Here is a 24,354-nt window from a genome sequence, read left to right as displayed (position 1 = left end):
TGTTTACAGTTAATCACACAATGAATGAATCCTTAAGGTCTAACAAATGTGTTAAATTTCCTCCCTCATTAAACATTTGCAAAGCTAATTTGTTAACCATTTTTAATCCTGCATTGTTACCATCCATGTTTACTAGCTAACGGTCTTCTTCTTCCCTGCCTTTCCTGGTGCACTGCTGCATATCCAGGCATGTTACCGCCACCTGTAGGTCAGTGAAATAGCGCGACACCATTGCTAGTACTTTATCGCATTACCTCGGGTGCACATACACAAACAAAACGGGGACTCACTCACAGAAACCAGCTCCATAGTGCCATTAAAGTTCAGGAACTCCACAGGAACCATTTAATGTTTCTAAATGCAAAACCAAAAACATTACAGTTTGTAATTGAAAATAAAAATAGCTACTGAAGCTCTGAAGGAGTGAAACTCATTCATATAATATTAACAAATTTAGCTAAATTAAAATATTGCAGGCTTTAACAGAACAGAAAAACCTATTTTAGAATCCAATTTGCTCTGCTTCAAAGTATGTGTATTATCTGCATCCTCTCTGGTCTTATTTATCTTCCTCCTCTTCTTCGTCGCTCTCCCCATCACTGTCCTCTAACAGTCGGGACTGGAGAGCCAGCCGCTGCGCCACAGCCGTTACCATGGCAGCGCCCTTCCCGCTGCCGTCCTCCGAGACGAGGAAGGTGATGTCACACTCAGGGGCAAGGAGGCGCACCGTCGCTTTGAGCTCGTCGCTGAAACTACGGAGGGGAGGAGAGGAACAGAAATGGGGAGGGTGGGATTGAAAGAGATGAGAGAAAATTCAGTGCAGAGAGAGAAAGAAAGGAAGGAAGGAGGAGAAAAAGACAAAAATAAAAATAAATAATTGACAAGTACAATATGTTGCACACAGAATCTCTATCACGAGAAAGTGTTTTAGACAAGAATAAATTAAATTAAACTTTATTAAAATGGCAAATCAAGTGCACAAAGCAGTGCAGACTAACATATATATGTACAGTGGTAATATATAAATAAACTGGAAGTGGTATTTATGAACACACTAAGACTTGTAAAGTATGAACATGTGCAGCAGTTATAGAAGGAAAACTAGTGCAGGTATAATTTAAATGCAACATCCGCTGAAGGAATGTGTTGAACATCGTTAAACACATGAAAGGAAATAATAATGAAGGAAAGAGGAAGTGGCGGAACCTCTGAACAGTGATTCATAGTATTTTCTCAACATGCTGTTCTTCTCACAAAGGCAGGAAGTTTATTAATATGTCACCACGGAGCGCCACCTCCTGCCTGTTCACACAGACAGATAAATATGATTTCACATCTCCTCAAAACTGAGAAGAATAAAAAAAAAAGAGGAAAAAATAAACTCAGGACTTCCTCCTGTTTCCTGTCATTGCTGCCTCAATGACAGCACGGCTGCGTAGAGACCCACAAAATAAAAAAAATGATGAAATTTGTTTTAACATTTACTGATAAATGTGTCAACTTGTAAGAGCACATGGAAGTTCCTGCTTTACTGACTCTCGAAACTTTACACTTCTCAGTTTTTCAGTCAACAGGACAGTTTGTCAACTAGACTTAATGTATTTTTCAGTAAAAGTCACATGGCTGTCTTTATTTTATAATTAGAGCAGGTTTTTATTGTGTATTGTGTATTTATGTTGGTGTTTAGCAGCCAGCTGTCACAAGCTTGAGGGTCCTTGAATGCACCACAAAGAAGAAATTTAAGTAAGTGCGTCACCAAAAGTAATCAAACCCAACTTTTGAATGAATGATGGGTAAAATTACATTCAGCCACATCAGAGGTCGGACACCTACATTGATTGAACCCTTTCATTTAACCCCCAGCAGTATAGTAACATTTAATAAATGGTTTATAACACACTATAATGTAGCTGTAAGCTGATATAAAGTGTTAATTGATGCAGTTGCAACAATTTTAACTTAACTTACTTAAATAAACACTTATAATGTCCTTAAATCTGCCTATAAATAAATTTTAATATGTTTATTACAGGTTTATATTTTTAAAAATGATAAATAGGAGGGGTTAAAATTGTTCATTCAATTCAACTTTCAGCTCTCTAAATTTAAACCACTTTACATGCAGGCATTCAAATGGTTTTCCTTTTGTCTGTATTTCCCACACATTCCCTCTTACTTGGGGTGTTTTCTGTAGACAGTCCCGTCCACCCCCACTGTGGTCTTCAGATGGTCCAGCCCGCGGTTGACACGGATGCGGTTGGCGATGGTTGCCAGGGCAGCGGCGCAGAGACGAGCGGAGCGCGAGGAGATGGTGTCGCAGACCAGACGCACAACGCGGGAGTCGACCAACTCCCACTTCAAACCCAACTTAGTCAGAATATTCTGGGCGTTTTCAAGACCGTTGTCCTGCCTGAATCAGAGACACAGACAGAAATAAACAACAACATGAAGGACCAATCAGGACTCATGAATGAAGAATCAAAATGGTCAAATTATACAAAGTAATTTAGTTTAAGAGAGACTAATATATTGACTTTGAGGAACAAGGAAGCGCTCCATTATTAGGTCTTTTTAACTTCCTGTCTACACAGGAAGTGGGAATGCGTCACGTTGTGTAGCTTGACATCTGCAGACACAGCTGGAAGAACATGAAAGAGTTTCTGTTGGCTGGTTTTAGAACTCAAGACACGTCACCTGTTTCAGCAGCCAATCAGCTCATAGCAAAGTTACCTGCGCAAGTCAGTTACAAACTGTCAGCTGGTTGAAATGACAGAGTTTTGGACAGAGGAGAGAGAGAGAGAGAGAGAGAGAGAGAGAGAGAGAGAGAGAGAGAGAGAGAGAGAGAGAGAGAGAGGATCACCTCATCAATTGGATTGAGTGTCTGTATGACACAAGCTTTAAAATTTACTCATGCCCCCACAGATCCAAATTCTCTGTACCTCTCTATTCACTATCCTCATTCATATTTTAGGACGCCATAAATTATATCCAGCTGCAAAAAAAACAGCCTGAAAAAAACAGCAGTCAGAACGAAAAGGACAGAGATTCGTTGCTATGGAGACAATACACCATCTCATCTAAGTTGCATTGGTGTAAAGTGGCAGGTTTTCATAATGTTGCAGACTGGTGCATTACAAGTAGTTGCAAAGTTTTGGTCTGAACTGGGCTTTATGTATAATAGTCATGGTGACAGTTCAATGTGTGTATTCATGTTTTATTCATGTGTTTATAACAATATGATCTCATCACAGACACTGAATGGCTGCTGTACAGTGACACTCTGATTATACAGTAAAATCAGGTTTACTGCGGACCAGTGACAAACAGAGAGACAGCTGTCTATATGAACATCCTCACTGCGCTGCATTATTATAAACTACTTTGTGATGAACTGGCCATATCACTTTCCTGCCTCTTTCTCTCCTTTCAGTTTTCATGCTTGACTTCGGTCTTCTTGACTTTGTAGTTGCTGTGGCTACTTTGTTTGTTATGTTGGTGCTCAAGTTTGCAGTTTGGTGTAGTGTAAAACGTTCTAAAATGGTGTTGAAAATGTTGTTAATAGGGCTACACAATTAATTTAAGTGTTATTGGAATCGCAATACGGCCAAGTGCGATATCCAATTTGCAGAAGCTGCGATTTGTTGATGAGGGTGAGATGTGTGATTATACAGTATTATAATGAAGTACTGTAGTGCTGCAGAGATGTGCTTGACCTATAAATCTTGTTCTCCAGATGTAATAAAACACGTTTGTTTGGTACAGACCCTAAGAAATGTCACATCATCATGATTTTAATAGTTTTTTTCAGTGAAAATGAAAATTGTGATGCAAAAATGATCATTCTCACAAATTGTGAATTATATCGCAATCGTAATTTAAAATATTACAGCCCTAGTTAATACCTACTATATATAAATCATCCTGGCCATGCCAGTGAATGCAAATGTCGGGCAGCATTTAGTATTATGTCATTATATAGACTGACTTTCTCTCAGCACACCCAACTCTGATGGACTCCCAGCATCCCTAGGAGACTTATGATGTTAAACAGATAGAGGAGTATGGAGTTTGCATCGACGAAAAACTGCAACAACAAATTAACACAGCAAAAAAGTTACTAATAAAGACCTGTCTATAATAGCCTGTCAGAGTTAAAGAAAAGCCCTGTCTACTATTTGATAAATTCAAGAATTAGTGCTTAAAAATGTGTTAATTAATGCTTAAAATGTGATATATTCTGCTTAAAAATGTAATTAGAATAAATATACATTACAAAAGTTTAAAACAATTAAATTTCTCTTTAAAGAAAACACTGAAATGGATCAGTTTTGAGCGCCAGATCATAAAATTTATGACTCAAAACCACAGTCTTGATGCCTGCTGATGAAAGGTGGATGACTGTTATAAGAAGTGCTTTGTCAAACACTCACTCCTCAATCTCAGAGATGAACTTTGTCTCAAATCTGCCCGGAGTCTTCAGCGCCTCTGAGGACTGTCCCTTAAACAGCAGCTTGTCCTCGGTCAGCTTCACCAGCACCAGCCGAACGATTTCTCCCAAATACATACCGCTGATCATCTTCTCAAAGCTACAGGAGGAAACAAGAAGCAGAATATCAGCTATAAAAAAACGAAAGTTAAAAATAGCACAAACACACTTCAAACAGCTGCTTCTTTTGCATTTTCTCCCCATTTTTCTCTTCATTTTCCATTACTGAAAGCTTTTGCAGAGCTGTTCTGATCACAAGAGAACCTCAGGCGTAGATTGAAACATCTTAACAACTAGAACTTGAAATACCACTATAAAAAGGCCTTTTGTTCTATGACCCTGACAAAAGCTTGATGTCAAAACTTGTTGGAATTTGTTTTTAAATCTAAATTGACCATGTCGTAACAGGTAAAAGTTTTCACTGTGGAATATCTGAACACTGCTACACTACACTACTTGATGAAATGGTTCACAGACAATATATCCCATTAACTTCAGTGATCATTTGACTTTTCTTCTAGCGCCACCACGAGGTAGACATTTGCAGTGATAAGTGAAATATCTATACTATCCGATGGCTTGCCATGAAATTTGGTACAAATATTAATGTTCCAGAGAGAATGAATCATGATAACTTTGATTATCCGCTGATTTTTCATCTAGGACGTTGACATCGTACGTACGTGTGGACGCCAGTGTTGATGGACATCTTGTCCACCACCCGATCAAACTCCGTCTGGATGTCTTTCAGGGAGCCGTCGTCTCCGAAGCCGCCCCACTCTGTGTTAATGCACATCCGCCCGTCCTCGCCCTCCACGCGCTTCACGTTCTTCATCTCCTCCATGTAGCAGGCATTGGTTCCCGTACCTACAGAGGAAGAGAAGAACAATAGAGGATCCAGCAGATTAAATCTAATTTGTTTGTGGATTGGCTTTTTTGTGTTTGTTTTCTTGTGTGCCATGTGGATTCAGCTGCCATCTAGGCTCCAACTTAAGCTACCACACAGCCAGCACACAAAAACAACACAAATTAGGTTATCTGAGCATGTGGCAACTCCTGATATTTCTGCTCGTGACATTACTGAAACAATAACACATGTTAGTTATTTGCCTTGGTCTCATTATTTTCTAGTTTTTATGTAAAAATAGAATCAGGGAATTAAGTTTGATCATCAAAAAACCTGCATGTTCTCTTCTAAAACCACAATTATATCTATTATACACCCTTAAATATGTCTTGGTATGTCTGTCAATAAGCTGCACTTGTAGGTTTGGGCTTAAAGACTTATTACTATGACAACAGTTCCAGATAAAATTTAAAGAAGCTTCAAAGAACCAAAAGAATCAACATCCACAATATGATCTAAACAACTACGTTATCCATAAGATTGGGAACCCAGAAATATGTACACCACAATCAAACCTTCCTGTTCGTTCTCCACCTTTATTGTGTTATTATGTGTCAATCTCTCCAACACACACACACACACACACACACATAAGAATGGTGTAATCATTTCCAGAGGGACGCCGTTTTCTTCATATTCCAGCGAGCTCTCAAACCAAACTAATTACAGCAGAGAAAGGAGACATTTCACTGCCACAGCACGACCCTGATTATATCTAATGTGATCATGCTGTCGAGGAGCCTCTCCTGTTCACCAGGTAAAACACATTATGTGCGTTAGGTAAGAATTAATATGTTCTATAAGGCTCCATACCACCTGAGAGAGGACACGGTTTTCTATAATTTGCTTTCAGAGTGAAGAACAGCCTCCTGGTTGATGTCAGTTTTCAACAATACCAGTTATTGTATCTGCAAGGTTGGAACAATACTTTGAAGAAACATGCATCTACTGTATATTAATGTTAGCAGCTGTCATATCAGCAACATATTTTTTTGTGGCGTGAATATAAACTTGTCACATGCATCGTTACAGGCCACTTCTTCTCAGTTCAGCAATGATCAGTACAAGTATAGAAAGTCGTGACATTACTTCCTGTCTGGCCTCTGTTCCACTAGCTTCTGTAACGTCTGTAAAATCTCTCATTCAGCATTTCTTTCATCTTTCTGACAAGAATAAAGCGTGTTCCTGAGGTTTACTTTCCATATTCCACAGATAAATCAACTTTTAGTTGTCAAAGTTTACCATGATCACCATATTAGTTTAGCCTGTTACAACTCGCAGCTCAGGCTGATGTCATTGGTTTTTCAGGTATGAACCAAAGTGTTGGTAAAGGAAAAAGATAATAGATCACTAAATTAATTACAGGTATTATTTATTTCGAAGTTTACTTTTCCCCGGCTGAACCCAGGTAAGAACAGCAATAATAACAAGCTGCATTATAAACTAAAACCTTTCATGAAGAAAGAAAATTAGGTTATAATTAGGATCAGCAGCTTTCAGCTATGTACATACATACTGTAGTAGAATGTAAGTACTTAAGTACAGTGTTGAAGTACCTTTATTTTACTTCAGTAATTCCATTTTATGCTACTATATACTTTTACTCCACTACATTTATTTGATAACTTTAGTTACTTTGCAGACACAGATTATTAATACAAACTATATATCAACTAATAAATTATGACATGTTATTATAGATTAAGCTACTCAGCAGTACTAATTCTAATCCGTCCAATATATATGACTTTGAAATAGGCCTAATAAGTACTTTTACTTCAGTATGTTTTGATGCTAATACTTTGTTTATTAAAATGTTTGGTTACCAATGATCATGCCGATTTCACAGCTCTGGTCCCTGTAGCCGCAGCTCATCATCGTGCCCACTGTGTCGTTCACCATGGCAACTGAGCCTATATCATAGTCCTGCGGAGAGACAGAGCGATAGACAGGTGGGTTTATGTCCTTCCTATTTATAATCTGTATACCAAATAACCTGCCTACACACACATTCATTATGCTAGATCCGTCCGTCAAGAGAAACTGCAGACTGTGACATTGCCTTTTAATGAGAGTCTGAGCTGCATTCTGACAGAGAGCAAAGAAACAAGAGACGGAGAGACAAACATCTAATCAGCTTCATGCAACACCCAGAAATATCACAGCAAAAATCAGTTATTGCAGGGTTAAATAAAACAAACTTGTACTAAAAATATCAAAAGTAAATAAAGGCTGAACTTATTTTAATTACTTTATACACTGTTTGCAAGTCTTAGCAACTCTTTGCAAACCACCAAAGGTTCCAGTTCAACTGTGTGGCAGAAAGTACTTTGTAGTAATTTGATTAATGGCACATTTGTTCGGCAATATGCACCTCTAATGTCACAAACTGAAACTATTATTATCCTAATTATTAAGCTATGTGGTACTTCAGGTCAAACCGGCAACAATTCACTCAATCAACCTGAACGAACCCTTAGAAGATGTTGTCCTTCCAGTTATAAAGTAGATCACGGTATTCTAGGAACTCCGGTTACATGACAAAACTGATCTTATCTCACCATGAGAAATCCTGCTAAATGGAGCTAAAAGTTCCTACCTAAAAGTTTTCTAAAAGGACTAAAAAACAACATCTGTTACCATCACTACAAACAACCACAAGTAGTGCAGTTCATCACGTAAACAGGCTTGTAGGACAGATAATGTTGCATACAGGGGCACGTGAGATCCAAACCAAGACTCAAGATTAAAGTGATCATTGAATGGATCTCAACAAAGAAACTCCCAAGATTCTTATCTGTTCTTTGTGTTTTCAACTGAACTCATACATGACCAGAGCTGCAACTACTCTACAAATTATTTCCTTGATCAATCAATGGAGCTTTTTGTCTATAAAATGTAAGAATATAGTGAAAGTTTCCTGTTATGGCTTCCAGCAAGTGTGCAATGGTAGAACAAGGTATACAGTGAATGGGAATGAGAGAGTACGGAATCAGAGAAATAAAACATTTTCTGATTGTTTTACAGCACCTCATTACCAGTGCAGTACCAGACTTTGTGCTGAAGCTGCCCTGTCTGCTGTGTGTGGCTCAGCCCCGCCTCAGCCCAGACACACAGACCTGCAGCTCTATACATTTATAGTCTTGCGTGGACTTATCTCCACACTTTGTTTTAGTGCTGTGCCAGAGCTGCAGAGCAGAGGAGACAAATGGTGACAGCGACCTGGTTGCCTGCTCTTTTTATTTTTTTTTTTATAGAGTCCCAATTTCATACCCTGGAGCTACCCAAAGGTTGGTGCCCAGAAACAAACCCAGAAAAATAAGAAAATACAGGCAGAGGGCATGGTCTCAGTAGAGTTTTAAGGAAAATCCTACTTAATATGCCTTTAGGTGACATATTTATATAGCTTGTTTTATTTCACCAAGAGACCAAAACCCAAAGATATTCAGGTAATAACGATATAAAATAGAGAAAAGCATCGAATCCTCACATTCAGTAAACTGGAACTAGATAATCCTAAACATATTTGCTTGAAAATGAAGATTAATCCAAATGTTTGCTAATTAATTTTCTGTCAACTGACAAACCAATCAACTGACTGATCATTGCAGCTCTCAACATGACATCTCATTATTCTGCCCATCATATTGCTTTACATCTTTCCACCAAATGTTTTCATCAAATAACCATATGAGCCTCAATATCTTAGACTGACCCCTCTCCTGTGAATGGCCTCTTTAAGTAACTTCACCACGTCTTTGCCCTCCACTCCAGAGCAGTTGAAGCCTTTGGTCCAGCGGATCAGGATGCTCTGTGTAGAGAGAACATTTAATTAGAATATTAAATATGAAAGAATAAGATATGTTCTTTCTAAAAAAAAAAAAAAAAAAACCCTGGTATCGGACCTCATGCGAGAACATGTTTAATTTAAAAGAACATTAAAACAATAATTACTGGAGTGTACAAGCTGAATAGATCTGAATTGGTCTGATAACGTTTTATTTAATCAGATTTACACAGTTAATCTTGAACGAGCCTATTGTTGAGGATCCGGTTGTCTTGTTTGAATAAACTTAATTGGAGTTGTCAATAGACGAAACCAACCAGGGGTGTTTGTGTGTGTGTGTGTGTGTGTGTGTGTGTGTGTGAGACCTTGTCGATTTCTTTCTGTTCGCAGGGGAAAGAGAAGGTGAAGCCCAGAGGAAGAGTTTGTCCCTTCAGATCCTGAGAGACGAGGAAATCACTGAGACAGGCCGCGATATGGTCGAACAGCTGGACGGTGAAAAAGACAGAACTGTGAACATCTCAAAAGAGAATAAACAGATAGTGGGGATATCCTGATGATTTAAAATACTTTGTTGTCACCTGTTCTCCAGTTCCCAGCATCATATCCTGCGGGATGGCACAGATCTGACTGTCCATCTTCAGCACTTTCTGCTGCTCCTCCACCACACGAACATGAAGCACCCGGAAGTTTGTTCCACCGAGATCCAACGCCAGGAAGTCGCCTTTCTCTGCCGGGAGGGACAATGAATGGGTTGATCAAGGGTGAAAAAATATGTTCTTTTATCTGCATTTACTCATTTAAATACGTTAAAATCAATCAAGCAAAGGATAAATCATGATAAAACTGGTTACTGAGGTGATTTAAAAAGAGAAATACTCATTTCAGATGAATAATGTTTTTGTGTTTTTACCACAAACACCTTTTGTCTTTGTTTGGTGTTCAGTGCAGGTGGAGAATGTCACTGCACATAAAAATATGGACCCAAGAAACAGAGTAGGCTAGACTGTTTTTTTGCAGCCCTGAGTTGTGTCTGCAGGTATTCTTTCAGACTGCACAGAGCCCCAACAACCTTCCCCTATAAGGTATGTGCCGTCTGTGTGTAGCCTGAGGTGAAACCCAGGGCAAAAATTACAAACGTCTTCACAAAAGGCTGAAGATGTTAAATCTGCCCAGTAACACCTGAACATTTCATGCTTTTGTGGGCAGAAAAGAAAATGACCAGACTCTCTTCCTATTGGCTCGCAGACCTCAAAGTCCCCACATGTGAGGGTCTACAGTTGGACCCTCTTGATATAAACAACCATCACTTAGCTTGATTTATATTAAAGACACATGTTTGTATCATAAGTTTTCTTCAAACTACAAAAAAGAGGCGTCTCTGGAGAGTTTTGAATCCTCAAACAATGCATGCTTGGAAGTTGCTCATCATGTTGTTTGAACTCTCAGCAGTTCATTCATTCAACTCATTTATTTTAAATGAGAGGAAAAACTAGAAAATTTAAGTTAACTTGATTAATAAAACGTATACAGTACATGTACAAGGGATGAGCGAGTACACTATTGTTTGTTTTGGTATCTGTTCAACCAATTCCATTATCTGTATCTGTAAATTATCTGTATTCATATCCGTACTCGGAAAGGGCTTAAAACAGGGTGGGAATAACCTGAAGTTGATAACTTATTAGAAAATATTTAGAGAATTGAGCTCAGAACAATATTTATGATCACAAGAGTAAAATAAGTATTTACAGAATAATTATTATTTTTATAAAAGTTGCTATATTTACGAGTACAGATATTGATATTGATATACACTTTATCTGTACCGGATACTCCTTACAGCCAAGTACTTGCTCAACTATAATAATGATAGATGAAGGTGAGTTGATTCCACTAACGTCCGGTCTGAGCTTTTATAGTGCGGTTGTCCATCTGTCTAACTAAATACAAACAGCCTCACCCGTCCCATCCGGTGTGGCCCTGACGAAGGTGGGCAGCATCTTGACAGGCGCCTTGTGATGACTGTGTTTCCCCAAACCTCGAGAGAAATCCCTCTTCAGCCGAGCAGAAACTTCCTGCAGCTTCTCCAGAGACAGACAGAAAGGCTCCAGGTACTCCTGCACCTGCAGAGAGAGACAGATATAGATAAAAGATAAGATATATGTGTAATGTATACAGTTAACAACTGACGTGAATGTGTTTGCGCAAACTGGACCAACAACCAGTTTATGTTTTATTCACCTTTGCTATTTTCCTCCCTTTTTTTCTGTATTGTTTGGCAACACATTTATGCTTCATGATGCCAATAAAACACTCCAAACTTAAACAACATTAAACATGTAGTAGAGAGAGAGAGAGAGAGAGAGAGAGAGAGAGAGAGAGAGAGAGAGAGAGAGAGAGAGAGAGAGAGAGAGAGATTGGAGCTGCCTTAATATTTTGAATTCTTTTTTGGTTAATTTTGTTTAGTGTATAAACATTTCACAGTATTTACATGTATACATATGTACCTATATACTATGCAGCACATTTACATACATACTGAGTTAATATTTGTAATGGAGATTGTCCACTTAAAGCAGACATAACTTGTTCCATGTTCAATAAAGTTTTTCATACTGCACACAAGAAAGTACTTTTAAAATAAAATCAGACCATTAAAAATGATACAGAAAGTCTATGGGAGACAATAGATTTCACATAATTTAACCACAAGATGGCAGCGTTTCCTCAACATCTGCACAATGAAACCACAGACAGCCACAAAACAGTGTCTGAGATGGAATAAAAAAGCTGTTTTATTCCACTGTTGGAGTCAGGGATAAGTTTGGTTTCAGAGAAGATACTAATCAATGGGGAAACACACTTCCACATAACACCAACCCAGTTACTATCATTATCCTAATTATTTAGCTATGTGGTACTTCAAGTCTGAACCGCTGGAGGATGTTATAACGCAGATCATGGTATTCTAGGAACTCATGAGTGTTTATTAGTACAAAATATAAATCAACCAATACATTATGATGTAATTGTATTTTGATTTAGCAACACAGCAGTATATAAAGTAATCAAAATCAGCCCCACCATTACCAGCTGCGTTATTAAAGTTATCAACACATTAATGCGCCAATAATTATAATCCAATTACATAATATGTATGAGTTTGCATTTTGAGTACTTGAAGTATGCTTTGATGCTATTACCTTTGTACTTTTACTTATGTAAGATTTTGAATTGAGGTCATATTGATACTCTTACTTAGAACTACTACACAGAGTTTTTAACTGGTAATGAAACTCAATTTAATACTGAGGCCTCTCTACATGAGCAAACAAACAAGACCATGCCACGGGTCAGATTTGGTAATTTTCCCCCCTGAAATCAATAAATTGATGCAGTAGAAACACTACCGCTTTTGTCCACAGGGACCGCTAGAATCAACACAGAATGAAAGTTTTCTTTTGTCTTTCAGTAAAAGATCTGAGTACTTCTTTCATCACTGTTTAATACTCACAGAAGAACAAAAATTCACCTTGCACAGTGTCTTTGCCTCCCATTCAACTCTCTGACCCTTGGGAGGCTTTTGTCCTTCTCCTGCTGAATGTCTGTGTCTATTACAGACCATATCCTGTAATTTTATGATGGTTAAAATAGGGCTTTAAAGTAAAGCATTTAGGCATTTCCTCCTACTGTACGTTAGCCAAGTCCTTCAACCCTCCTCTGACATTGCCTAGTTGACTTTATATTAGTCTGGAAATTAAAGAGTTTAACTCACAACAAATATGACATGCAATAAAAGAAAATAAATGTATGTGTCCTAAACCTCGAGTGTTTACGCTCCTGTTTCTGTTAAATTAAATGTTTCAGAGACATAGTCTGCAGGAAAGGCCTGGCTGGTACAACATGATTATGATTCTCTGGAGATGACAGCAACAATTCACATTTCTCTTCCTGTTTCCCGCTTCCTTCAAGGCTGGAAAAAAACTGCACAGCTTTTAAAAGCTGCACTGGGCTCGAGCCCTAATGTACCAATGTGTATCTATATTTCTACATTAACATGTAATACTCAGGTATAAAACTGCAGTGGAAACGGCTTATTTTTTCCATTTTTTGCATGCCCAAGCTGTCTGATTACAAAAGAAATGGAGGTTCAGGGAGTTTTTTAACCTTTGGTTTGACTGATGTGCTCAGGAAGAGGTGTTTTGTGGAAAATAACTAATGACCACCCTCATCAATAACCGGAAATATGAGCTAACTCACACAAACAGAACATTAATGTGAGATCAAAGCAATACAGTTCTTCGTTAAGGTTAAAACTTAGAGTTAAGATCTGTTTTTTGGTTATCGTTGGGTAACATTCTGCAGATGTAAGGGAGGGGGTACGTATAGCCTGAAACCTGAAATGATGTGCAGCTTCCTGTGCTGTTTCTATGAACTGCCTTTGTTGTATTGTCTGTACTGGCACTCCTAAGAAAGTCAACTTCCTTTTTGGATAATACAGTTAAACTTGAGCACACACGTGGCTCAATTACTTAAAAAAAAATGTTTTGGAGAGAAATGCTTTAGCAGTGATTCATGGAAACATTGACCAAAGTCGAAGGAAGAACTTTTATACCAGTAACAAGACCCTCAACACACCCGGAGACAACCGAACCGGACCCGACTGAAAGAACTGAAATCTGACTGAAAGCTATTTGGCTTCCAGCTTCTTGTGGATAAGGGAAGATAAATGTATTACACTGGAATGTCTCATATGGAAGAAAAAAAACAGCCAAATGCTGCAACGGTGCCAAATGAGCTCATATTTAGCGATTAGTACAGTATCATATAACAGCTGACCTCTTTTATGTTTGTAAATAGGCCTATATTATTTAATTTATATGTCAAATGTGACATATGACATTGTTGTGACGCATGGAGGCGAACTATAAAGGGGTGACATGGTTTAAATAAGTTTGGGAACCACTGGTGTACAGCCACGCTAGTGACTGTGTGGCTGTACTTTGGCACAGAGGTGGTTTGGACTAAATTCAAACATCAGCAAGATAACATGCTCAAAATGAGAATTCTAACATGAAGAAAGTAAAATGTTCACCATAAGCATGCTAATATTTGCTAATTCGGTACAGAGGCTGATGGTAATGTCATTCGTTTGGCAGGTATTTTATTTGACCTGATGATGGTCGCTAGATGAAAAGCCAGAGGATCACCAAAGTCTGTATGTTTATCTCATTTTGTGTCTAAAATGAAAAATAATCTTGTTAAGCATGTTTTGCATGAGAAACTTAATCTCCTTTTAGGAAAATATATCTAAATTTGTCTTATTAAGATATTACAGCTAATATTAAGCAAGATTTAACCTTTAGCAAGTTACAACAATGGTTTGCATAATATCCCAGCAGAGGAACAAGATTATTTCCTTTATCTTAAGAGAAAGACAACTTGCACAACTTCTCAATTTAAGAGAAAAAAAAAGTCTTGTCCCAGTGTTGGAAATAAAGTTACATTTACAACTGGCTTATTTTCAGACATCTTTATTAACTTTGTTGCTCACTTGAGTTTTATTTAATTATATCTGTGTCCTCATCAGGCCAAATGACCCTCCTGAATCCAATATAAGCTGTTCCAGACACACCTGGGTGAATTTGTGAAATGTGTCTGGGCATGATGTGTTCATGTGTGTGCTCAGCACTCGGGGCGTTCAGGGACACCCGTGTTTCTGTACATCCAGGAGGTACTAGACTGGATCACAAACAGGACCAGTTTCACCACAGTCTGTCTGTGGGGGGGTGATACGATGGTGAATGTTTGCCTTGGCAGACTGGTATTTTTCTTTTCTCACATTCACACGTGTTCTTTACTATATGAGTCTGAAATACCTCAGACAAGTTTCAACAGTGCTGCTGCTGCTGCTGCCGCTCTCATGGAGGACCTGTGTGCAATAAACGCCAAGCTTTTTGTTAGCACACGGATGTTTATGCAGTTTATGGTTTTATGAGAGTTTATTTAGCATAGAAATTTGTTTGGTCCTTTTTTTAAAAAGATTTCACATGGAACAAACGCAGGCTTCTCATTTTTTATCAGACGACTGTCAATTTAATTGGCTGAAATTATAACTTTCAAGGTCAAATCGAATCACCAGCTTGCAAAATTAACACTAATCCCGAGAGTTTGTAGAAAACTACTTATCCAGCTGACAAAAACCCTGCAAAAGGATCTGATGGCCATAATACTAACTGACTGAGGCTAAAGCTAATGGGTCCAGCATCCTCACATGCCGATACACATAGAAGACATGGAAAATAAAGCATTGTTCTTGTGTTGCAGGGTGTCAGCTAGCAGTCATTTTATTGTCAATTTTAAGATTCAAATATCTTTTAAATACCTCTTATTTGTCATCATTTGGTTTCTGATGATCTTTTTCAGTGTTTTTCACCTACAGTGAAGCACATTGGATTACATGTGTGCATATGAAATGTACTATGTAATAAAGTTTTATTATTATTACTATCATTGCTCAGATGTAACAACCTCATACAGTCTGTATATTTCCCAACAGTCTTCAAGTTAATCCTGGATCACATCTGGAGCCACACCGACATCAAGTCCATACACCATTCCTCTCTTTCTCTTCTTCATTATCTCTCTCATGAATTACAGTAATTTTCCAGAGGCGTGTTTGATCAGGTCTCATCTCACTTGTTCTCTTTCTGTATCCTTAAACTCTTCACCTCCTCCTCCTCCTCCTCCTCCTCCTCCTCCTCCTCTCATAGCCTCATATGATTTCCTTCTCGACTTACTTGTGTCTTGTCTCTACACGCTCATTCCTGCTTTTACGTAAGCAGAGGCGTGGCTGACTTCATTCCTCCATCGTGACTCTGATGGTTTGTACTATTAAAAAAAACTATATTGGCTTTAGCCATAAATCCCTGAGCAAATATACACAGTCAAGAGACACCAGTGGTAGATCACACAGTGTGAAATAATCTGTTACAGGTAATAGTCCTACATTTAAGTTTTTATCTTAGTAAAAGGACAAAAGTATTCTCAACACAATATATTTAATATTACTTTTGCATTAGCCCTTTTCAGAATAATGTACATTATATTATTTGATTATGATTATTGATGCATTAAAGTGTATATTATTTTAATACAGGAGTTGGTAAATGTAGGGCTATAATGTTATTTTATTTATATATATTTAGAGCCATATATATAAATGGCTGGGTAACTTGTAAATGTCCTCAATTAAGTCTTATTTAAATAATAATCTATTTGCCGATTATATTTTTTATTATTGATCTGAATCTGGAAAAATAATAAGTTATCAAATACATTAAGTAGAGTAAAAAGTACAATATTTGCCTCTGAAATGTAGTATAAGTGAGTATAAGTAATACTTTTGTACTTTTACCTGATCAGACTTTTACTTATAATAGAGGGTTTTTTTTGCCTGAGGAAAAGGATCTGACCACTTCTTCCACCACTGCTAGCGTGGCTGTGAAGCTTTAGGTGATAAACACACAATAAACCACAATAATCACAAAAAAAAGCCTGTTTTTTTTTGTGATTGAGAATGGGTTTGTCAGATCAGAGCCTCACCACCCGTATTTCAGAGAAATGAATAAGGTTGTTCTGGTTGTCATCTTGGAAATGCCGCAGCAACACGGCTGACTAAGAGTCCGCAGGAGGTTTTCTTGGAATAAAGAGGAGTGTTGGGTGTGACTTCCACATACTCCTCCCTTAATAATAATATATTTATTTGATTTTGTAATCTGGGAATCATCCCTACTAAAATCACAAGACCTTCACAGCATTAGATTATATTCCTTTATCTTAACCTCCACTTAACCTGTAATATTGTATATCTTATGTATTAGCATTGTTGGAGGGAGCCTGAAAATTAAAGATATAATATGTAACATTTGTGCATTAAAAGGCCTATAAACTAGACTTTTGTTATATATTTTGTTGAGTTGTGTACTTTACATTATCCCAAATGTTCAAACGCAGAGAAATCTGTCATTTTATTCAGGTAACACTGCGTTTCACCGGTTGCCTGTCAATGGCGTCATATCCCCTTTGTGCATGCGGCAGCTGTTTGGCTGTGTTGCAGAAGCTGTCATAAATTGACTTTTTATCCAGTGTTAAGCCTCATTTTTAGGATATGATACACTTTTTTTTAGCTCTTGGTTGTTTTAACTCTATATTTTAACCAGATGAAGCATTTTAGTCACCGGATGACTGGATCTTAAGATATCAGAGAAACAAGCTGAACTAACGTTAGCAGCAGCAGCAGCCAGACAGCGTCGGAAAACGCTGATTTCTTAAGTTGAAACTGTTTTATTCAGTGTATTTACCAGTTTGTTTGGGGAGGAGGAGACTAATTCTGCTTCTGGTAAAAACCTTTGTCTTTTGTTATTGTTCTGACATGAGAGACCCCCTAGTGGCAGAAATTACATATTGTACGTTCAAGAATTTCATTACCAGTGTCTGCTTTGTAATTGTTGTGCATATGACAATCAAGACCTTGAAACTTATAAATGTTGCTGAAATGTTTGACGCCATCCTACATGACGATGCTAGATTAGCTGCCAGCCACAGTGATCAAACATTTGCTTATCTGGAAGTTGCTAAGATGGAGACATGTTGTACTGAATGTAAAACCTTGATCTTCAAAGTAGCTGTAACAACTAATATCATACGTTTCCCAATTTAAAAAACTCTGCTGCTCAAGTATTGGAGCAGAATTAGTGATTTTTTAATGACTTTCTTTAGAGTTGTCTTCACAATGTTACCGTTAAAACCTTAAATGTTCGGCTTTTTTGAATAAAATGGGTCTTTTTTTTTCTCATTGTCTCTTATTACACCTGCACAAGCTGTCTTTAAAAAGTGTGTGTGGAGTTTGATTTAATACTGGCAGAATTTAAAAAAAAAACAACAAACAACAAACGTGTTTCCACCTCAGGCGCGACGTACCTTACGGAGGGTGTCCGGGAGGGATGCCGTCCACGTGCTGGGTCAAAGTGTCTCCGCTCATTTTGGCCTTCTTGGAGATCTCCGTGCTGTCGCCGTTCGCTGCAGCGCCGCTCATCTAGACACCCAAATACACAAAAACATATGGTCAAATCCTCAGTAGCATAACACCGTGCAGAGTCTCAGATCTCCACTGCTGAGACTTCTGCCAACAACCCAAATACAAGTAATCTACACGGACACGCTAGTGCACATGTGGGGCTGTACTTACTACACAGCAGTGAGTTGAGCTAAATGCTAATCTCAGCATGCCAACATGTTGATGCTCAGCAGGTTTACCATGTTCGCCATTCTAGGTTGTGTGTTTGCGTGCTAACGTTTGATAATTTGCGTGGAGGTAGCAAAAAAGCGTGTTGCTATGTAGCGCTAAACACACTCTGGCTGGCTAATACGAAACTAAATTTCAATTCTTAAAACTATTAAACTAGTAACACAAGTTTTTTGTCCAGTTGGAAAAAGTTTATATAAATCCATTAACACGTCCCAATCCTGATGTCCATCTATCATCAAACTGAACACCGTACGTTGCTTAGCTTGTAGCTTTCGTGGTGAGCAGCTTATGTTGGGCGTTTAATAAATAAAGTTTAAAAAGTGAAACATATTTGGGGTTTTCTGTTGATGATTGAAGATAAACTGGTATCTCTAATTTATAAAGTGTATTTATTGTTAGCGTTCAACAGTCTTACCCAGCATTCACGGAAAAATTACGAGAAGGTGGGAACAATTTTTTGGAAAGTTGGCGGAAATGTTGATACAGGAAATGTTGCGTTGATGGTAATATATTTTTTATTAATTCATATAAGCTATATTATAGTGGTTTTAGGCCAAATGCTAGTGCAACAACAATATTGGGAGAAAATCACAGCTTCAAACTGTTTCGACATATTCGGATAACAACATGAATCTTCATTGTTTTAACGTTATGAGAAATAAAATACTATAGCTGATTTGAAGTTTGAAGCTCAGCTAGGATCGTTGCCCTTCGTAAAACTTTATATAAGTTGTCTGTGATTTATTTATGGCTGCTGATAAACACTTAAATATAATACTTAATAACTAAACTTGTTGGTTGAGTTGGTTTTCCTATTTTTGGAAAGAAACAAGTATTATCTATTTTACAAGCTTAAAAAAACCAGCATATTTCAGGACTTTCTGGAACAATCCACAAATAAAATAAAACATATCCTGAAAAAATGAAATAAATAATTAAAAAACACTATATTACAACTTGCTCCTATTAAAAAAGCTAACATCTCTTGTGTTTGATCTTGTCCAACTTACCAACCGCACTCACTTTTCTTCCTTAAAATGTCAGTAAGATACGCAGGGTGATGAATTAAACACGCACTACACGTAGTAATAATACTTTAAATAAACCTATAAAACAGTGTAACGATGTGATATTCACAGTAATAAAGAGATCAAGTTCCTGAGGAAGTACAGTCTTGATGACCGTGGTATAAAATGATTCTCACATATTTGCTTTGCTTCACCGGCTGTGTTTGGACTCACCCAGAGCAAATATCTAAGAGGGGCACGAGGTTTATAGCAGGGGGGCATCAAATGACTGCAAGTGGCAGCAGGGTTGTGCATTGTGAAAGTGAAACTAAACAGTGGTATGCTTCACAGGAGAAAATCTCGAGAAAAAAAAAATCACATAAATTGAGTATTTTCATCACTTTTCTAATAATCTAATAAAAAAAAGGATAGAAAAATCAGTTAGGTTTAAATGAATTGAGGAAAACACATTTTATATTGACTGAATCTGCTTTCTGGGAGTTGCTCCAGTCCGTCTTCTGGTACCACGCCGCAAGAAAACATCTCTTCTTACTCTCAAACAGGCACATGGGGGGAGGTGAGGAGGTTCAAGTTGCAGATTAAAACTAACTGAACACCGCTCGTGTCCTTATTTGACGACCTCAGAATGGGAACGGGCTGTGAGGTGTGTAAGAGAAACTACGGTGGCCACGAAACTTTAAAAAAAAAAATGCTAAAGGCCCCATTTAGAGCCAGTGTTTTCTATTGTTCTTTAACAGACTAATGAACATTATGTCATGTAATGTTGGTAACGTTAACACTTTGGATTAAAATACTTTAAGAAACATTGAACATTTGGTACAGATGTTCATTTCCACCAGAGGATGAATCCTAATTGGTCACCCTCTGAGTTTTGTGCCACCAGCAGGTGAAAGGTTATATTATCTAGTGAGATAACTTGTTCAGGTTTAGATTTCAGTAGCAAATAAATAAATGACCTTTTTTTGTCCACATCGTGTGACTTTACAGTATTAAATGCTGATTTAAAGTTTGCAGACAGTAAGGTCTAGTGACACAAATAAAGGGGAACAAGCATTTATTTCACTTCCACATGTTGTCCACCTTCAAATTGCTCCAAAGAGACAATGACACAAACATAGCTTCCAAAGTAAACATTACTTGTTAGTTAGAACATCCTGGTGTGCCCACAAACAAACACACCAGCGAGGCGTGAAGAGAAAGGAGCTGTAACCAGAGCACGTCATCATGTGAGTCTTTCTATCTTTTAAAGGAAGCTTCTATCTTGGGAACCGCTCTGTCAGAGAATCTCGATCTTAGAAAAAGTTCCTTAATACTGACATCAGGAGTTGCAGTTTGAGTGTGCACATGATTACTGACCACAGCTGCTTCCACCTTCGGCCACTGACCTTCTGAACTTGACCCTAATCAACATAGGATTTGTAAAATGAAGTGTCTGAAGTCATGAGCTAAACTTATTAAATAAGTAAAAATCTAAATTAATTCAGTGGGTTTTGAAGATTTGAGTTTTCCCCCCTGAAGCTGAATTAATTAATCTGAAATTGCATCATTAAAATTATAGGAATTTTAAACCAGCAACTGTTCAGCTAGCACATGAAGATGTTGGTTAACTGGCTTTTGTCAGTTTTGTCGAGAATATTGATCATCTAACATGTCATTGTGATTCATTAATTTGATTCAAATTAGTTAAGTTCAAGGGTTGAGGGCTCATTTTTTTTTTTAAACAATCCCAATTATTTCTGCCTGCACAACCATTAGGTGCTCATGTTAGATAATATATCTAAATATTGTCCTATAGAAAACATCTTCTGACCTCTGCCTTTACCTCTAAAGCTGCACTAATTCATATTGTTACATTAACAATGAAGCAAATGTTTAATGGTAATGTTTAAGGTGATGATCGTCACCGAGGTCAACTCAGCTTTCACAAGTGTTTTAGCCTTTTTCAGCCTGTTGTTTTTTGTTTTTTTTTTCAGTTTCCACCTACAGCAGGTAAACAAGCTCGGACATACACACTGTACACAACCTGCTCAGCAGCAAACAACAAACAGACACAGTTAGAGACTAGCTGGTGAACTTTGCGGATCATTTAGCAGCTAAAGAGCCAGTTAATATAATATATCATATCAATAATTTAAGCTTATAACTTAATGTTTTTGAATCAGGAGCTTCAGTATTTAGATTATGTAGCTCATGAAAAATAGGGCATGTAAGATTGAATTGCTACAGCTGTTATTTCAACGTGTCAGATAAATATTTAATCAACATTTAAGCGTTATGTATTTATAATAAGTCTAAGGGTAAATGTATCCCTAATGCTTAAAGGTCTAAACTAATCCTCGAGTTTGATTTATTAAAGTATTCAAGGTTATTTCATTGTCATTTACAACGTAGGGTTGTATACCAACATTATAGAAGGAAACTTTCTGCTCCACTACATAGTAGTTTCTTTACAGATTAAGATTTGACACACAACATATCATATTTATAAAACATGATGCATCAATATACTAATAAACTACTCAACAGTGTGCAAATAATGTATGAAATATTTAGAATGAGTTCAACCCTGACTAACTACAACATTAAATAACAGCTTAAAAACATCAGTGATAATAATGATCCAATAATGTACACACTGAGCACTTTAACTTTGGCTATGTGGCCACTTTCATATGTGGTTGGAAAGACACAGTCATCACAAAATCAGATCCGAGTCACATAGGAGTAAAAATAGATAAATAAATCAGATTTGGGCCACTTGTGTGAATGTAGCCTTAGTTGCTAATACTTCTATTCTTAAGTAAAATGAGTTAAGTTATAACTGCTTACTTTTTCCAGCACAGCTCAGCTCACTGAAACACTTAAAATCCCCTGAAGAAACACAGAGATTGTGACATCCGTGACCTCAGGGGGAAGCTCCAGTTGATGACAACAGTCCAGATTATGTTTTTTTTTTTTTTGTATTTTTGGGTGGAGCTGCTCTTTAAGATCACATTACAGGACCTGCGGCTCTTTAACTCCGCCTGTTGAAGATGAATCCAGCCAATAAAGGCCTGCACTCATCCCTACACACTCAGGTGTCTGTCACGTCAGAGAATGTCACCAACCCGGGTTGGCATGAATGGAAACCTTTAACACTCACCTTTTCTTCCACCTGGTTGCCTTTATGTAGATTTGAGCCACGTCAGAGTCACACCTGAGCAGGGGAAAAAATTTAAAGCATTTTTATCTCTCTTTTGTTCAGATCTCACTGATTTCACATCTGACAGCTTTAAAATGAATCCAAAATCTAATCTGTAAGTAAAGATAAAGCCTGACTTTCCACTGTGCCCCTACAGGAGCAACAGCAAACAACTGACCCCACTGGTAGTGGGTTTAAAAGAGTATTTCAGGTCCCTGAAGGCGAAAGAAAACACACCAGACCAGTCGGTTCATGAGCTGACAAAAGAGCCAACTTTCGTGCTAAAGTCACAACAAGACAAATACAGCTTAAGGTTTCAGATCTGGGGTTCAGGCCCCTCTCTGGGGGGGAGTGAAGGAGCTCATGTGCTCTTTTTTGACACTCAATAGAGTCAAAGAGGATGAGAACTTGAACTTAATCATCTCATACAAGACAGAAAATAATCAAACATCCAGTTCTATGAGCTTTTTTGGCTTCATCTTCATGGAAAAATGTAGGAGCCACTTCCTCAACCGGATCAAACAGCTGACTGCCTCTCTCTAAACAGCTCATCTACCCTGTAAAAGCAGGTTGTCTTTGCAGTGAAGTAAAGTCACTCACCTTTGCGTCCTGCGCTGCGCCTCTCAGACTGACAGGAGTTCAACTTCCTCAATGAAGAATGAACGTGTGAGAGAGCCGAACTCGGTTGCTTACACCCCCTGCATCTGAAGACGGATGAATGTCGCAACACGCGGAGACGCGCTGTGTTGTTTGTTTTCGGGGGCGACGGACGTGGAGGCTGTCGGGTGCGGTTAGCCACTTTAACGCGCGGCGGCACGAATGGTTACAGCTGATTTCACGGAACAAACCAATACTAAACATAGCCGAGGTTCGCCGAGGGGACACCGAACTGTGGCCATGATCAAGTCCAAAGGAAGCTGGAGGAGAGCTCGTTGGGGTTGCAGCGGCAGGTGTCTCTCTGTGCGTAAAGGCGCATGAGGAGCGCACAGTCAGGCTCATGTTCTGGGATCAGTTCACCCCAAAATATAATTAATACTGGTTTAAAATTAATTAAAAGTGGCGAGTTACCGACTTTCTTTTAAAGACTACAGTATATGATAGTGCTGGAAAGTACATTTACTCAAGTAATGTACTTAAGTACACGTTTGAGGTACTTTACTTACTTCTTTAGAAATTAAGATTTTCACACATAAAACAGTTAATAAAATATGATGTTCTGTTATAAATTAAAGTGCCCAATGGCATGTAAAAGTACAGCTGAAACTATTAGTTGATTAACTGATTGGATGATTGACAAAAAGAAAATTGGCAACTAATCATTTAAATACTTTATCATGAAAACAAACATTTCAAGGTTCCAGCTTCCCAAATGTGAGGATTTACTGCTTTTTCTTTTAATAATTTTAATTAAATTCTAAACATTGAGGTTTGTACTATTGGTCGGACAAAACAAACATTGAGATGTCACTTTGGGCTCATTGTGAACAATATTTTTTAGAATTTTTACAAACCAAACAACAATTCATTAATGAAAATAATCATTAATTGCAGTCTTACACAAAATGGTTCAAAAAGAGCTCCACCTGAACCAACTACAGCAGTAAAAACCTGCTTTTACATGAATACATGAGTAATAATAATATAATATATAATAG

The 24,354-nt window shown here is 37.8% G+C and overlaps 1 protein-coding gene across 2 annotated transcripts; it reads right to left on the bottom strand.

The window, feature by feature from the left end:
• Positions 1 to 316: 316 nt before the first annotated feature.
• On the bottom strand, positions 317 to 23,577 carry LOC127363652 (hexokinase-2). Of its 2 annotated transcripts, XM_051400391.1 has the most exons (12): positions 23,300 to 23,577; positions 22,661 to 22,714; positions 18,163 to 18,277; positions 11,141 to 11,303; positions 9,759 to 9,907; positions 9,546 to 9,665; positions 9,109 to 9,204; positions 7,220 to 7,319; positions 5,170 to 5,353; positions 4,431 to 4,586; positions 2,177 to 2,410; positions 317 to 752 (listed from the first exon to the last, which is right to left on the bottom strand). In XM_051400391.1, exons 4-12 carry the CDS (start codon positions 11,178 to 11,180, stop codon positions 560 to 562), a joined length of 1,272 nt encoding a protein of 423 aa, XP_051256351.1. In that variant the 5' UTR covers positions 11,181 to 11,303; positions 18,163 to 18,277; positions 22,661 to 22,714; positions 23,300 to 23,577; the 3' UTR covers positions 317 to 559. The 2 variants fall into 2 exon arrangements, with proteins under 2 accessions (XP_051256351.1, XP_051256353.1); XM_051400393.1 differs by lacking the exons at positions 22,661 to 22,714; positions 23,300 to 23,577 and adding an exon at positions 22,348 to 22,483.
• Positions 23,578 to 24,354: the final 777 nt, after the last annotated feature.

The sequence above is a fragment of the Dicentrarchus labrax genome, unplaced genomic scaffold, assembly GCF_905237075.1.
Source record: "Dicentrarchus labrax unplaced genomic scaffold, dlabrax2021, whole genome shotgun sequence".
NCBI classification, from domain to species: domain Eukaryota; kingdom Metazoa; phylum Chordata; class Actinopteri; family Moronidae; genus Dicentrarchus; species Dicentrarchus labrax.
The sequence above is the reverse complement of the archived record's forward strand: the minus strand, read 5'-3'. Positions and strand labels throughout refer to the sequence as shown.